The sequence below is a fragment of the Bombina bombina genome, chromosome 9 (genome assembly GCF_027579735.1).
Source record: "Bombina bombina isolate aBomBom1 chromosome 9, aBomBom1.pri, whole genome shotgun sequence".
NCBI lineage: Eukaryota > Metazoa > Chordata > Amphibia > Anura > Bombinatoridae > Bombina > Bombina bombina.
In genome coordinates, this window is record NC_069507.1 from 151,243,481 (window position 1) to 151,258,392 (window position 14,912).

Here is a 14,912-nt window from a genome sequence, read left to right on the forward strand (position 1 = left end):
AAATTAGGTTTCAATGTTATAAAGTATATTATAAATATAACATTGTTGGTTGTGCAAAGCTGGGGAATGGGTAGTAAAGGCATTAGTTATCTTTTTAAACAATTTTAGGGTAGATTGTCCCTTTAAATAATAATTCTGGTGTAGACTGTCCCTTTAACGTGGAACATATTCACCTAAAAACCATATTGAAATGTAATTGTGTTCTATTGCAATACATGGTTTGTATGGCAAAACTTAAACCTCAAAATCTATAAAATAAACCACAAAACAAAAACAAAAAAAAAAAAACATACACGTCTGCAACCAACTTGGTATATATTGTTTAAATATGATTATTTTTATTAGAGCCATTAAAATTTCATAATTGCATGAATATATTTTATAGAGAAGCATAACATACACAAGCTAAACAGGATTGTTTACTAACCCACACATTTCAAACAAACACTAATAATCTTACCATTGTCATTGAAAAGTGTTAGGTTGTAAGACACTGGCATCATGCAATAATTTCAACATCCCTTGGTATTTAGATACACATTGTTCTTTCATAAAGTAATACAGAAAAAAGAACCTAAAATTATTTCATAGCTATAAAAATGAGAAAACAAGTGCTCTTTTTCTGAAAATTTACGGACCAGCTTATAAAACGTACCATCAATTACTGCTTTTTACAAGAAAAACAAAACAAATTAGTACAAGACAGGCCAATCGGTGGCTTTCCTGCTGTGTTTATAGGCCATAATCAGCAGCATCAATATGGTCTTCTGCGTATAATTCGACGAAACCTAAGAGAACTTCTGGTTCAGTATAAGTTGCTTTGACAGCTGAATCCTTCAGCATGAGTTGATACCATTCGTTGATCTGTGGTGTTTTATTTAAAGACCTGTAGAGCAAAAATAAATATATTTAAAAAAAAAAAAAAAGTATATACATACATATATATATATATATATATATATATATATATATATATACACATACACACATACATACATACATATATACCAGTATATACATACATACATACACACACACATATACATATACACACATATACATATACACACACACACACCATGACCTAGATTTGGAGTTTGGCGTTAGCCGTGAAAACCAGCGTTAGAGGCTCCTAACGCTGGTTTTAGGCTACCGCCGGTATTTGGAGTCACTCAAAATAGGGTCTAACGCTCACTTTTCAGCAGCGACTTTTCCATACCGCAGATCCCCTTACGTCAATTGCGTATCCTATCTTTTCAATGGGATTTTTATAACTCCGGTATTTAGAGTCGTTTCTGAAGTGAGCGTTAGACATCTAACGACAAAACTCCAGAAGAGGCGATCCGGACCGGCAACCATCTTGATCCAAGCGGCATCTTCTATCTTCATCCGATGACGACCGGCTCCATCCTGAAGACCTCCACCGCGGACCCATCTTCTTTCGGCGACGTCCAACTGAAGAATGACGGTTCCTTTAAGGGACGTCATCCAAGATGGCGTCCCTCGAATTCCGATTGGCTGATAGGATTCTATCAACCAATCGGAATTAAGGTAGGAATATTCTGATTGGCTGATGGAATCAGCCAATCAGAATCAAGTTCAATCCGATTGGCTGATCCAATCAGCCAATCAGATTGAGCTTGCATTCTATTGGCTGTTCCGATCAGCCAATAGAATGTGAGCTCAATCTGATTGGCTGATTGGATCAGCCAATCGGATTGAACTTGATTCTGATTGGCTGATTCCATCAGCCAATCAGAATATTCCTACCTTAATTCCGATTGGCTGATAGAATCCTATCAGCCAATCGGAATTCGAGGGACGCCATCTTGGATGACGTCCCTTAAAGGAACCGTCATTCTTCAGTTGGACGTCGCCGGAAGAAGATGGGTCCGCGGTGGAGGTCTTCAGGATGGAGCCGGTCATCATCGGATGAAGATAGAAGATGCCGCTTGGATCAAGATGGTTGCCGGTCTGGATCGACTCTTCTTCCCGGATAGGATGAAGACTTTGGACCCTCTTCTGGACTTCTTCAGTGGATGTCTAGCCCCCGCTTGGGTTGGATGAAGATATCGGAGCCAGGACGGATCGGTGATACCCGGTGAGGTGAAGACAAGGTAGGATGATCTTCAGGGGCTTAGTGTTAGGTTTATTTAAGGGGGGTTTGGGTTAGATTAGGGGTATGTGGGTGGTGGGTTGTAATGTGGGGGGGGGGGTATTGTATGTTTTTTTTTACAGGCAAAAGAGCTGAACTTCTTGGGGCATGCCCCGCAAAGGGCCCTGTTCAGGGCTGGTAAGGTAAAAGAGCTTTTAACTTTAGTAATTTAGAATAGGGTAGGGCATTTTTTATTTTGGGGGCTTTGTTGTTTTATTAGGGGGCTTAGAGTAGGTGTAATTAGTTTAAAATTGTTGTAATATTTTTCTTATGTTTGTAAATATTTTTTTATTTTTTGTAACTTAGTTCTTTTTTATTTTTTGTACTTTAGCTAGTTTATTTAATTGTATTTATTTGTAGGAATTGTATTTAATTAATTTATTGATAGTGTAGTGTTAGGTTAATTGTAGGTAATTGTAGGTAGTTTATTTAATTAATTTATTGATAGTGTAGTGTTAGGTTTAATTGTAACTTAGGTTAGTATTTATTTTACAGGTAATTTTGTAATTATTTTAACTATTTTAGCTATTAAATAGTTCTTAACTATTTAATAGCTATTGTACCTGGTTAAAACAAATACAAAGTTACCTGTAAAATAAATATTAATCCTAAAATAGCTATAATATAATTATAATTTATATTGTAGCTATATTAGGATTTATTTTACAGGTAAGTATTTATCTTTAAATAGTAATAATTTATTTAATAAGAGTTAATTAATTTCGTTAGATGTAAATTATATTTAACTTAGGGGGGTGTTAGTGTTAGGGTTAGACTTAGCTTTAGTGGTTAATACATTTATTAGAATAGCGGTGAGCTCCGGTCGGCAGATTAGGGGTTAATAAGTGTAGGCAGGTGGAGGCGACGTTGTGGGGGGCAGATTAGGGGTTAATAAATATAATACAGGGGTCGGCGGTGTTGGGGCAGCAGATTAGGGGTACATAAGGATAACGTAGGTGGCGGCGCTTTGCGGTCGGCAGATTAGGGGTTAATTATTGTAGGTAGCTGGCTGCGACGTTGTGGGGGGCAGATTAGGGGTTAATAAATATAATATAGGGGTCGGCGGTGTTAGGGGCAGCAGATTAGGGGTACATAGGGATAATGTAAGTAGCGGCGGTTTACGGAGCGGCAGATTAGGGGTTAAAAATAAAATGCAGGTGTCAGCGATAGCGGGGGCGGCAGATTAGGGGTTAATAAGTGTAAGGTTAGGGGTGTTTAGACTCGGGGTACATGTTAGAGTGTTATGTGCAGACATAGGAAGTGTTTCCCCATAGCAAACAATGGGGCTGCGTTAAGAGCTGAACGTGGCTTTTTTGCAGGTGTTAGGTTTTTTTTCAGCTCAAACAGCCCCATTGTTTCCTATGGGGGAATCGTGCACGAGCACGTTTTTGAGGCTGGCCGCGTCCGTAAGCAACTCTGGTATTGAGAGTTGAAGCTGCGTTAAAAATGCTCTACGCTCCTTTTTTGGAGCCTAACGCAGCCTTTATGTGGATTCTCAATACCAGAGTTATTTTTATGGTGCGGCCAGAAAAAAGCCGGCGTTAGTTTTTCGGGTCGTTACCGACAAAACTCCAAATCTAGTCGCATGAGACTGAAACAAGGATACATATTTTGTTAATAAATTTAAAAGCCATGTAGCTTAAAGGGACAGTCTACACCAGAATTTTTATTGTTTAAAAAGATAGATAATCCCTTTATTACCCATTCCCCAGTTTTGCATAACTAACACAGTTATAATAATATACTTTTAACCTCTGTGATTATCTTGTATCTAAGCCTCTGCAAACTGCCCCTTTTTTCAGTTCTTTTGACAGACTTGCAGTCTAGCCAATCAGTGCCTGCTCCCAGATAACTTCACGTGCACGAACACAGTGTTATCTATATGAAATACAAGAACTAACACCCTCTAGTGGTGAAAAACTGTTAAAATGCAATCTGAAAGAGGTGGGCTTCAAGGTCTAAGAAATTAGCATATGAACCTCCTCGGTTAAGCTCTCAACTAAGAATACCAAGAGAACAAAGCAAAATTGGTGATAAAAGTAAATTGGAAAATCGTTTAAAATTGCATGCTCTATCTGAATCATGAAAGTTTATTTTGGCCTAGACTGTCCCTTTAAAGGACCATTTGATTTGTATAATCAACAAACGCATAAAAAGACATACAATAGCACTTAGCTGCTGATTTATTCAGATACGGGTGGACAGAATTCTGCCCGACATCGCTAAATGCAGACGGCATACACTGGTGGCATCTTATATGGCACAAGCAGTTCCAGTGCAATGCTGCCCCCTGCAGATTTACAGCCAATCGGCCGCTAGCAGGGGTTGTCAATCATCCCGATTGGGCTGATTGCTGTCTTAAGACCGCTGATTCTTAACTTATGTTTCCGGTGAGGATGATGGCTAGCGCTGAAACTGCTACATTTGCAGCATGTTAAATCGGCCCCTATGTCTGAATTTTAAATAAGTAGTAGATTTTTTTTCTCTAACAAATTTCAAAGGTTATGTCTATTTCCACTCCCCCTATATCACGGACTGCCAACAGCCAATCACAAATGCATATACGTATATTCTGTGCATTTTTGCACATGCTCTGTAAGAGTGGGTGACTCAAAAAGTGTAAAAATAAAGACTGGACATTTTATTAATGGAAGTAACTTGGAAAGTTGTTTTTAAACTTTCATGATTCAGATAGAGCATGCAGTTTTAAAGTTGACTTGAGTATCCCTTTAACATGCTATATCTTACACCAGGGTTCGACAAACCCAGGGAGTCACTGGCTCTTAGAATTCTAGACCTGGCTCAAAGTTTTTGGGTTAATCTCCATATATCTATAAACATACAAATACCACTGTCTGGCTCAAACTTTTAAACAGATTTGTCGAGCACTAGCTTTACACATGGGGCTTCGCCCACAAAAGCCGGCGACGCCGGTTTTTATGTGATTTTGGTATTACATATACGGCGTAGCATACAAGTTACGCACAGAAGTTAAGGGAGTCGCCCGCAATTTTTACTCCCATAAGCTAACATGGGACCGCGTCACAAATCGGTATCTATTCAGTGTAATGACTTACGTGGCAAAAATGGAGAAATCTTACTCCATTTTCACCTCGTCATACTAAGGCAGCCGCAGCAGGCCTTGCGCCGAGTATGGGAGCACCGTGACTCCTGAAACTGCCTGCAAAAATAAACTAACACCTAACGCATGCGCAATATCTAGCTACCTGTCAACTGCCAACCACCACCGCAATAACTAATAATATATTAACCCCTAATCCACCATTAACCCACAACTCAAACTACCTATTAAAGTATTTACCCCTAAACCACCAAAGCCAACAACGCAAACTAGCTATCAAAGTATTAAAGCCCACAATGCAAATAATTAAATTACTAAGCCCCCTAACCTAACACCATCTAAATGGACCCAAATTACAAAATACTAAAGCCAGCCCAACTATTAGAATAAAAAACCTAACATTACTTTAAAAAAAAAAAAAAAAAAAAAGTATAAATTAAAGGGACAGTCTAGTCCAAATTAAAATTCTGGTGTAGACTGTCCCTTTAAGCTACAATTACAAAAAATAAAAAAAATCTAAGATTACAGAAAATAAACAAAATTATCAAATTTTAAAACAATTATACCTAATCCCTATGAAAATAAACACACCCCCTAATCTAATGCTAAACTACCAGTAGCCCTTAAAAAGGGCTTTTGCAGGGCATTGCCCCAAGATAAACAGCTCTTTTACATTAAAAATACACAAAGTCCCTCCTAACAGTAAAAAGAAAAAAACAAAATAAAAGAACCTAACACTAAAAAACCTAAACTACCCATTGTCCTGAAAAGGGCATTTGTGTGGGCATTGCTTTTAAAAGGGCATTTAGCTATTTTACAAAGTGCCCACCCTAATCTAAATAAACCCCCCAGAAATTTTACAAAAAAAAATTAGTCTAATCCCCAGGTTGATACTCCCCATTCCTGAAGTCCGGCGGAGAAGGTCCTGTCCCATGCAGTGAAGTCTTCTTCCAAGCGGCAACCTCTTCTTTCTTCGTCCAGGAACAATCCAGCGTGGAGCGGAGGGCGGAGCTGAAGACCGGCGACCGCAGAGTTATGGAGCGTGGAGGATCCTCTTCGTATGATCACTGCCGTACACTGGATAGTGAATTCAAGGGACGCGGTTAAAAATGGCGTCCCTTGAATTCCTATTGGCTGATTTGATTCTTCAAATTCAAATCAGCCAATAGGATGAGAGCTACTGAAATTCTATTGGCTATTCAAATCAGCCAATAGAATTTCAGTAGCTCTCATCCTATTAGCTGATTTGAACAGCCAATAGGATTTGAGTAGCTTATTCGATTGGCTGATTTGAATTTGAAGAATCATATCAGCCAATAGGAATTCAAGGTACGCCATTTTTAATTGCGTCCCTTGAATTCACTATCCAGTGTACGGCGGCAATCGTACGAAAAGGATCTTCCATGCTCCATGACTCCGCGGTCGTTGGTCTTCAGCTCCAGGGTCACTGGTCCGGGCCGGATTGCTCCTGGAAGTAGTAAGAAGACTTTATCCCATGGGACAGGACCTTCTCCACCAGACTTCAGGAATGGTGAATATCAACCTGGGAGTTAGACTAGGTTTTTTAAATAAAAAAAAATTGGGGGGTTTATTTAGATTAGGGTGGGCACCTTGTAAAAGTGCTAAATGCAAACAAATGCCCTTTTCAGGCAATGGGTAGTTTAGGTTTTTTTTAGTGTTAGATTCTTTTATTTTGTGGGGTTTGGTGGGTGGAGGGGTTTTACTGTTGGGGGGACTTTGTGTATTTTTAATGTAAAAAAAAGGAGACGTTTATCTTGGGGCAATGCCCTGCAAAAAGCCCTTTTAAAGGGCTACTGGTAGTTTAGCATTAGATTGGGGGGTTTATTTTTTTGGGGGGGGCTTTTTTATTTTTATAGGGATTAGGTATAATTTTTTAAAATTTGATCATTTTATTTTCTGTAATCTTAGATTTTTTTTTAATTTTATGTAATTGTAGCTTAATGGGACAGTCTACACCAGAATTGTAATTTTGACTAGACTGCCCATTTCATTTATACTTAGTTTTTTTTTATTTTAATAGTAACTTTTAGTATTTTGTAATTTGGGTTCATTTAGGGGGTATTAGGTTAGGGGGTGTTAGGTTAGGGGGCTTAGTAATTTAATTATTCATGTTGTGGGCTTTGGCAGTTTAGGGGTTAATACTTTAATAGATAGTTTGTGTTGTCTGTTAATGGCTGATTAGGGGTTAATAGTTTTATTAGGTAGTTTGTGATGTTGGGGTTGGCGGATTTAGGGGTTAATACTTTAGTTAGTACTTGCGGTGTGGGTTTGATGGCGGACAAAGGGGTTAATAGTTTAAATAGGAATATTGCGTTGTGGGGTGGGGGGTTGTCGGTTTAGGGGTTAATACTTTTATTAGTTCCGATGTCGGTTTGATGCCGGATATAGGGGTTTTACATGTCAGGCTTATTTTTGGGAGGCATGTTAGACTTTTACTGGAGATTTGATTTTTTTCCTCCACTTTTCTTAGGCGCTGGCAGTTTCTAAAGTGCCGCAAGTCACTGGCGACTCCAGAAATTTGTATTTACGTTCATTTCTGGATATCGCTAGTTTATCCATCTTACGGCACTTTATGAACTGCCGGCGCCGTAGATGTAATAGCCCGATTTGTGAGGTGAAATTAAGGGTGGCGCGGGTTGCAGCTCTTGCGCCGTATATATGTTTTCTCAACCATGGTCTTTTCTCCAAGTATAACTATGTATAGAATTCACTTAGGGCCAGATAACGAGTGGAGCACTAAAAGTTACGTACAAGCGGGAAAAAATAATAATAAAAAAAGGGTTTTTAAGGGTGTATTGGGTTTTTACAAGAAAAGACTATCGCTTAAGCGCAACTGAAGTTAACGCTTATCGGTATAGCACATCCTTAGAGTTCTGGTTAATGGTTTTCACAAAAAAAAAACAACACAAACACATTAAAGTACAGCTACACTCGAAATAGCACTATCTAAGAAATTATTTTGAAAAATATATTGTACAAAAAGTTATAAGGGCTCAAAGATATGAACTCTCAGGTGTTAGGGGAAAAAAAGCAGAAAAAGGGCTTTGACAGAAATCCATACATGTCTAAAGATGGATGATAGATAGATAGATAGATAGATAGATAGATAGATAGATAGATAGATAGATAGATATGCATTGTAGCCGTTTGCAGTTAAATAGATGAAAACATGAATCATTTAAGTATTTTTGTAAACATATTTCACATTCCAATGTTCTGCACATAGCAGAATATGGAGATTATACATACACACACACCTCTATCTATATATATCTCCACTTGTAATCTGGCCCTTGAAGGGACATTAAACACTAAATAAATGCTAGATAGAATGATGCATTTAAAGAAAAGATTAGTATGAGAATAACATGTAGATGTTTTTATTTTTAAAGTTTAATTACTTATTTAAAAGTGACGAAATAAGTGTAAATTATAATCTCTATAAAACAATGGGAGCTGCCATGTTGTAACTTAGGTTACCTTCTTAGGGACAATAATAAATAGGTCACTAGAGTGTGTAGCCATTGGCTTTGTGGAATATGATGATCTCTTGATATGGTAATGGTAACAGTAACAGTGTTCTGCACTTCCTTTTTTAACAGGATCTGAAATGCTAGCAATTTCAGAATAGAATTACATGTAAAGGGACAAAATAAATAAAAGTATATTGCAATTTTTTTATATATATATATATATAAATACGATTTATCATTTTATATTTAATATCTCAAAGTGTTTAATGTTTAAACTGAATCAGAGTAAATGAGTTTTGGTATTTCAAAATCAATCTCTCTGGTATTAAGGGTGGAGTATTTTCAGAAATTCATGGCAGAGTGATTTAAAATAAAATGCAAACTTTGATCTGGTACCACGCAGGAGGTTTAAAGAAAAAAAAAAAAAAGGGGAGTAGGGGGGGCAGGGACTTCCCGTGGCAGCTTTGCCACAGAAATCAATCTCCTTGCTCTTTCTTCCTGGTTTCTCCCACCCGAACGCAACAGCAGCATTACAGCCGACTCCCCCACTGGAGGGCTCTTTGATCTGCTGGAACTACCATGTAACTTGCAGGGGACCATGCTATAGTCCACAAGTGGAGAGACGGCACGGCCTTGCTATTCTCCTGCGCATATGTGATGGAGACAGGGTAGCAATCCATTCCTAGTCCTGCCTGTGGAGTTGGAAAGAAGGAGAGGCAGCACACATTAACCAAGTTAGTACAGTGCAGCTCCTCTGTTCCTGTTAGAGGAGCAGGATGAATCTTGTTACACTCTTAATAGTTTATTATAGCATTATAAAGGCTCAGATGGAGAACCTATCACAGAGGTGTTTGTGTACATTATGTTAACTCATTAGGCAGTTAGACTCTCCCTACAGTTGTGTGCTGGATAAATTAAGGGGACCATCTGTAGGGAGAGACTGTACATAATGTTAACTCATTATGCAGTATTTCATTATTAAAAAAAAAAATCCTCACAAATAGTTCAACTTATGTGCCTTAGTTTACTCAAACCAAATGCCTTCCTCCCTTCTCTCCCACCTTTTTCCTCTTCCTCGCTTCTTTCTTCCCTCGCTCCTTCTTGCAAGCTCTGGTTAACATTTACTTGGGAAATGCCATGATTTAAATTTAAAAAAAAAAAAGTGTAATGTTACACCCTGACCAAAAAATAATTATGGCTAAAAGAAAAAAGGCCCAAAACCTGGGGAGGCCTTTGTTTGCAGAAGTTTGAGAAGCTAGTGAAGCACAAAACCTAACTAGCCACAACCAAATAGTAAACTACAGGCGGGAACCACCACTCCCCCCCCCCCCACTCACAAAGCTGTAGTGCATGGTGTGGATGATATAATAAAAAAAAAGTTGCTGAGATCAATGCTGGCCATGTTTTGGTCTGGTTCCATTGCAACCAGAATAGAATGGAGTGACCTCTTTTAGAATTAAATGCAGGGCTTTGTATTATGGAGTTAAAATGCAATTTGAAGTGGAATCAGTCTAAAAATGTACCGACTCTGACTCAATTTAACATCTTAATAAAATACTACTTTATAAGGACATAAAAAGGAATAAAGGTAAAGATATTTCAATAAAAGTATATAAATCTAAAAAGTTAGCTTGTAGATTGTAATGGTGGTGATGAAAATTTCTCATGGTACCATAGGATATTAGTAAGTTCACAATTATTGATATATACACTGAGCATTTACAAAAAGCAACGGCCAAAACCAAAAACCACAAAAAAAAAACAACCCATAGGTGAAATAACACAAACTGCTACTAAGTGCATGACAGAACATAAAGCTGCAATGAGGAATAGGGACATTTATCAACCTGTCCCAAAACATTTTGTAGAATATGGTCATTCTCTGAGTCAACTAAAATTTCAAGTAAAAGACCATATACCAAATCTTAAAAGGAGGGGGGAGATAAAGGGTGATAAGAGGGAGGTATGGTGAATAAAGAAATTAGGAACTGTATATAATATCCAAAAGGGTCTCAAGAGATATGTATATATATATATATATATATATATATATATATCAAAATATATGTATATTGCAGTACAAATAGTAATGCACCTCTGTATGAATTTAATATAAATACATTACTAAGCATCGAGACACATTTTGATATACATAAATTTACGGACCTTAATGGTTAAAACAGATACAGACATAATGAAAGGGTTTTTGAATGCTGACGTGGAGGTGGGCGGCTTACATTGATTGTGACTGCATTTAAAGGAAGGTTCCAGTGGGCGTGAACATACCTCTGACGTAACCGTGAAACGCGTAAAGGCCAAAAAACAAGAGATTTAAAAGAGATTATCTTGAATTTATTGAAGATTCTAATCAAGAAATAGAACAAGAACTAAACATAGAACTAAACGGCGCAAACGTGAAACTTATTGGATACACACACTGAATACCCTTGAACCATTTGGCTTAAATAGAGAGGTTGACATACAAGCATTTCTAATAGATTGAACTAATATTATGTTACTCGGTTTATAAGTATGAAAAATATGTTTTTAATGATGATTTAGAGGTTAATAAAGATATATATATATATATATATAAAACACATTTTTTAATATAAAAATTATTATAAGCTATTATGAATGATGTCTTTTTATATAAGTTTTTTAAAATGAATTGAGAATTTATTTTAAAACTATGTATTGGATTTGAATGTATAGGTAAATAATAATATCTTATCTCTGTATGAATTTAATATAAATACATTACTAAGCATCAAGAGACATGAACTTTGTACACATTGGGATATACATAAATTTACGGACCTTAATGGTTAAACAGATACCAGACGTAATGAAAGGGTTTTTGAATGCTGACATGGAGGTGGGCGGCTTACATTGATTGTGACTGCATTTAAAGAAGGTTCAGTGGGCGTGGACATACCTCTGACGAAGAGGTGACTATATCTATCTATCTATCTATCTATCTATCTCTCTCTCTCTCTCTCTCTATATATATATATATATATATATATATATATATCTCTCTCTATATATATATATATATATATATATATATATATCTCTATATATCTATATCTCCTTATTTTCAAACTGGCATAAGATGGAGGTTTCCAAGGGAGGGATCAGGGGGAGGCTAATCTCTACACTTAAGCTAAAATTAACCTTTTAAAAAAAAAAAAAAAAAGATACCTAATTAACCCCTTTCACTGCCGGGAATAGAAGTGTGGTGTGCAACTGCAATTAGTGGCGTTAGAATAGCAAAAAAGCAATGGCAAAGCTATTTCTTTTACAAACATTTGTGCCATGATTGCACAAGTAGTATGTAAATAATTTGTGTGAGAAACCCAAAGTTTATGAAAAAAAAAGTACCATTATTTTTTTTATTTTTTTTTGCATTTGACGGTGAAATGGTGGCTTGGAATATACTGATAGGCCTAGATCAATACCTTGGGTTGTCTACTTAAAAATATGTATATAGTTTTGATAAGAAAAAAAACAAAACAAAAAAAACACACACAAGGCTCTTTTCCTGTTTTAAATGGAGTGATAGCAAAAATGCTCTATTATTTCAGACAAGTTTTTGTGAGAAAGTCCCGGTCGTGAAAGGGTTAAATAGATGTATTTAACTAAAACTGTAACATTATACAAATACCTGATAATAATAATAATAACATTATAGGTTTCAATTTCATTTTCAGTTTGCCCCTCTCTCACTAAAGTCCTTGTTCAGATCTATTTCACTCCAAGCAGTCTTCTATTCATTGAGATTATTGAAACTTAAAAAGGGTCAGTCGATTAAAATAGGTTCTGAATGCTACATATTAGGTTTAAATTGGTTATTATTTACCTATGTAGCCCAATTTTCTCCTATAAACCGTTTTAAAGTTTAAAAAAAATAATTAAAAAATACGATTTGCTCCAGTGTCATTTTGAAATGTCCGCCTTCTCCCTCCCCTATTTCGTCACCAGCACGTCATCTGCCTGTGATCATAGTAAACTTTTCTATCCTACACGTTCCCGTGTTTGGCGGATGCACAATGCGTCAATTTTAGTCAAGGGGTACCTTTGAATCCGGAACTTTATGTAACCGGTCAGTATCCTAGCGGTTTTCCTATGACAGACGTGACTAAAATCATTGCATTACACATGCGCCAAACAAGGGAACGTGTAGGATTGAAAAGTTTTCTGCAATCACAGGCAGATGACGTGCTGGTGATGAAATAGGGGAGGGGACAGGCGGACATTTCTAAACGACACCGGAGCAAATCGTAAGTCTTTTTACTTTAAAACTATTTATAGGAGAAAATTGGACTACATTGGTAAATAATAAAATCGGTTTAAACTTAATATGTAGCACTCAGACCCTATTTTGGGTTGACTGTCCCTTTAACAGTAGGGGATCAATAGGATTAAAAGGACAGTAAAGGTTAAATTAAAATTGCATGCTCGATCTGAATCATGAAAGTTTAAACAACATTCCAATATATTTCTATTATCTAATGTGCTTTGCTCTCTTGGTATTCTTTGCTGAAAAGCATAACTAGGTTGCTTTAGAAGCAGCAATGCACTAATGGTAGCTTGCTTCTGTGCATATCATATGCTTTTTTTCTTTTGCCCACCCAATGTGTTTAGCTTTCTCCCAGTAGCGCCTTCAACAAAGGATATCAAAACAATTTAGCAAATCTAAAAAAAGTGTTGTTTTTTTAAACGTCTATCTGAATCATGAAGAAAGAAAGAAACAGAGGCGCCACAATGGCCTAGTATCTGTCTATACGGTAATGGGCTATGGTTTTTTGCTCTTTATCCATACACAGATAATTGGACCGATTGCTCAGATCTACAGACCTGATAAGACTGTTGGTTGGTAACAGTGAGCTGGACTACTGCAAAGTTCCAGTCTGCCTCGCTAGCACCATTGGGTGCATCACATTTGTCAGTATATTTCCAACAACATCATCTGTTTCCGTGGTACTAGGTCATTGTGGCACCTCTTTTTCTTTTAGATTACCAAGTACCAGGATTTGACCATCCTTTGACAGAGAGCTGCCTTCTCCAGGATTATATGGACTTTTTGTTCAGTTTGTATACGCCGTGTATTCAGTTTGTATACGCCGTGTATTCAGTTTGTATACGCCGTGTATTCAGTTTGTATACGCCGTGTATTCAGTTTGTATACGCCGTGTATTCAGTTTGTATACGCCGTGTATTCAGTTTGTATACGCCGTGTATTCAGTTTGTATACGCCGTGTATTCAGTTTGTATACACCGTGTATTCAGTTTGTATACGCTGTGTATTCAGTTTGTATACGCTGTGTAGCATAGATTTTTAAAGTGGGAAGCTCCCCGGCCCCCTATGAGATTGTGAGTTTTGGCACATTATTCTCATTTTTTTCTTCAACTTTATATGCTTATTTTATAAACTCTTTGCCATGAGGAAGAAACTTTGTTTTATTTCTGCAGACACAAATTCAGTTGTGAAAATTACAAAACCAAGAATTTGTGCCAATATCTTCAACCCCAAAATATCCTAACAGAAACCTCTAGGAGAACATGACATTGTAAACGAACTAAACAGCTTCCTGCTACACAATTAAAAACTATCCCTTATTTCAGGGTGAATAACCTTTGGATTAAAAAGTATCTTAAAATTGAAAATGATCTTTAGATAGATTTTTGCCTAAACAAAATAAATAAAAAAAATCCTATTTAACCCCTTAATGACCAAGACGTACCCTGTACATCACTGGGCGTTACGTTTTTTACTGCCTATAATAGCTCAGATCTATCATAGCCTCCCTCCCACAGGCATCCTAAAACCTTGTATAACCATGCTACTGAAAAAAGAAGACTCATACAGAGACCAGCAACATACAGGATACATTGCTGGTCTTAAATCGACACTGAACCCAAATTTTGTCTTTCGCAATTCAGATAGAGCATGCAATTTTAAGCAACTTTCCAATTTACTTCTATTATCAATTGTTCTTCGTTCTCTTGCTAATCTTTATTTGAAAAGAAGGCATCTAAGCTTTTTTTGGGTTTCAGAACTCTGGACAGCAATTTTTTTATTGGTGGATGAATTCATCCACCAATCAGCAAGGACAACCCATGTTGTTCAGCAAAAATGGGCTGGCATCTAAACTTACATTCTTACATTTCAAAT

At 36.8% G+C, this 14,912-nt stretch overlaps 1 protein-coding gene across 1 annotated transcript in view; it reads right to left on the reverse strand.

Moving 5' to 3' along the window:
• Positions 1-314: 314 nt before the first annotated feature.
• Positions 315-14,912, reverse strand: part of LOC128639574 (glutathione S-transferase omega-1-like) — an 82,769-nt gene continuing 68,171 nt past the window's right edge. Inside the window, exon 6 of the mRNA XM_053691710.1 lies at positions 315-886. Within this exon, the coding sequence (XP_053547685.1) occupies positions 733-886 (154 nt within the window). The 3' untranslated portion in view covers positions 315-732. The remainder of the gene's footprint in view (positions 887-14,912) is intronic.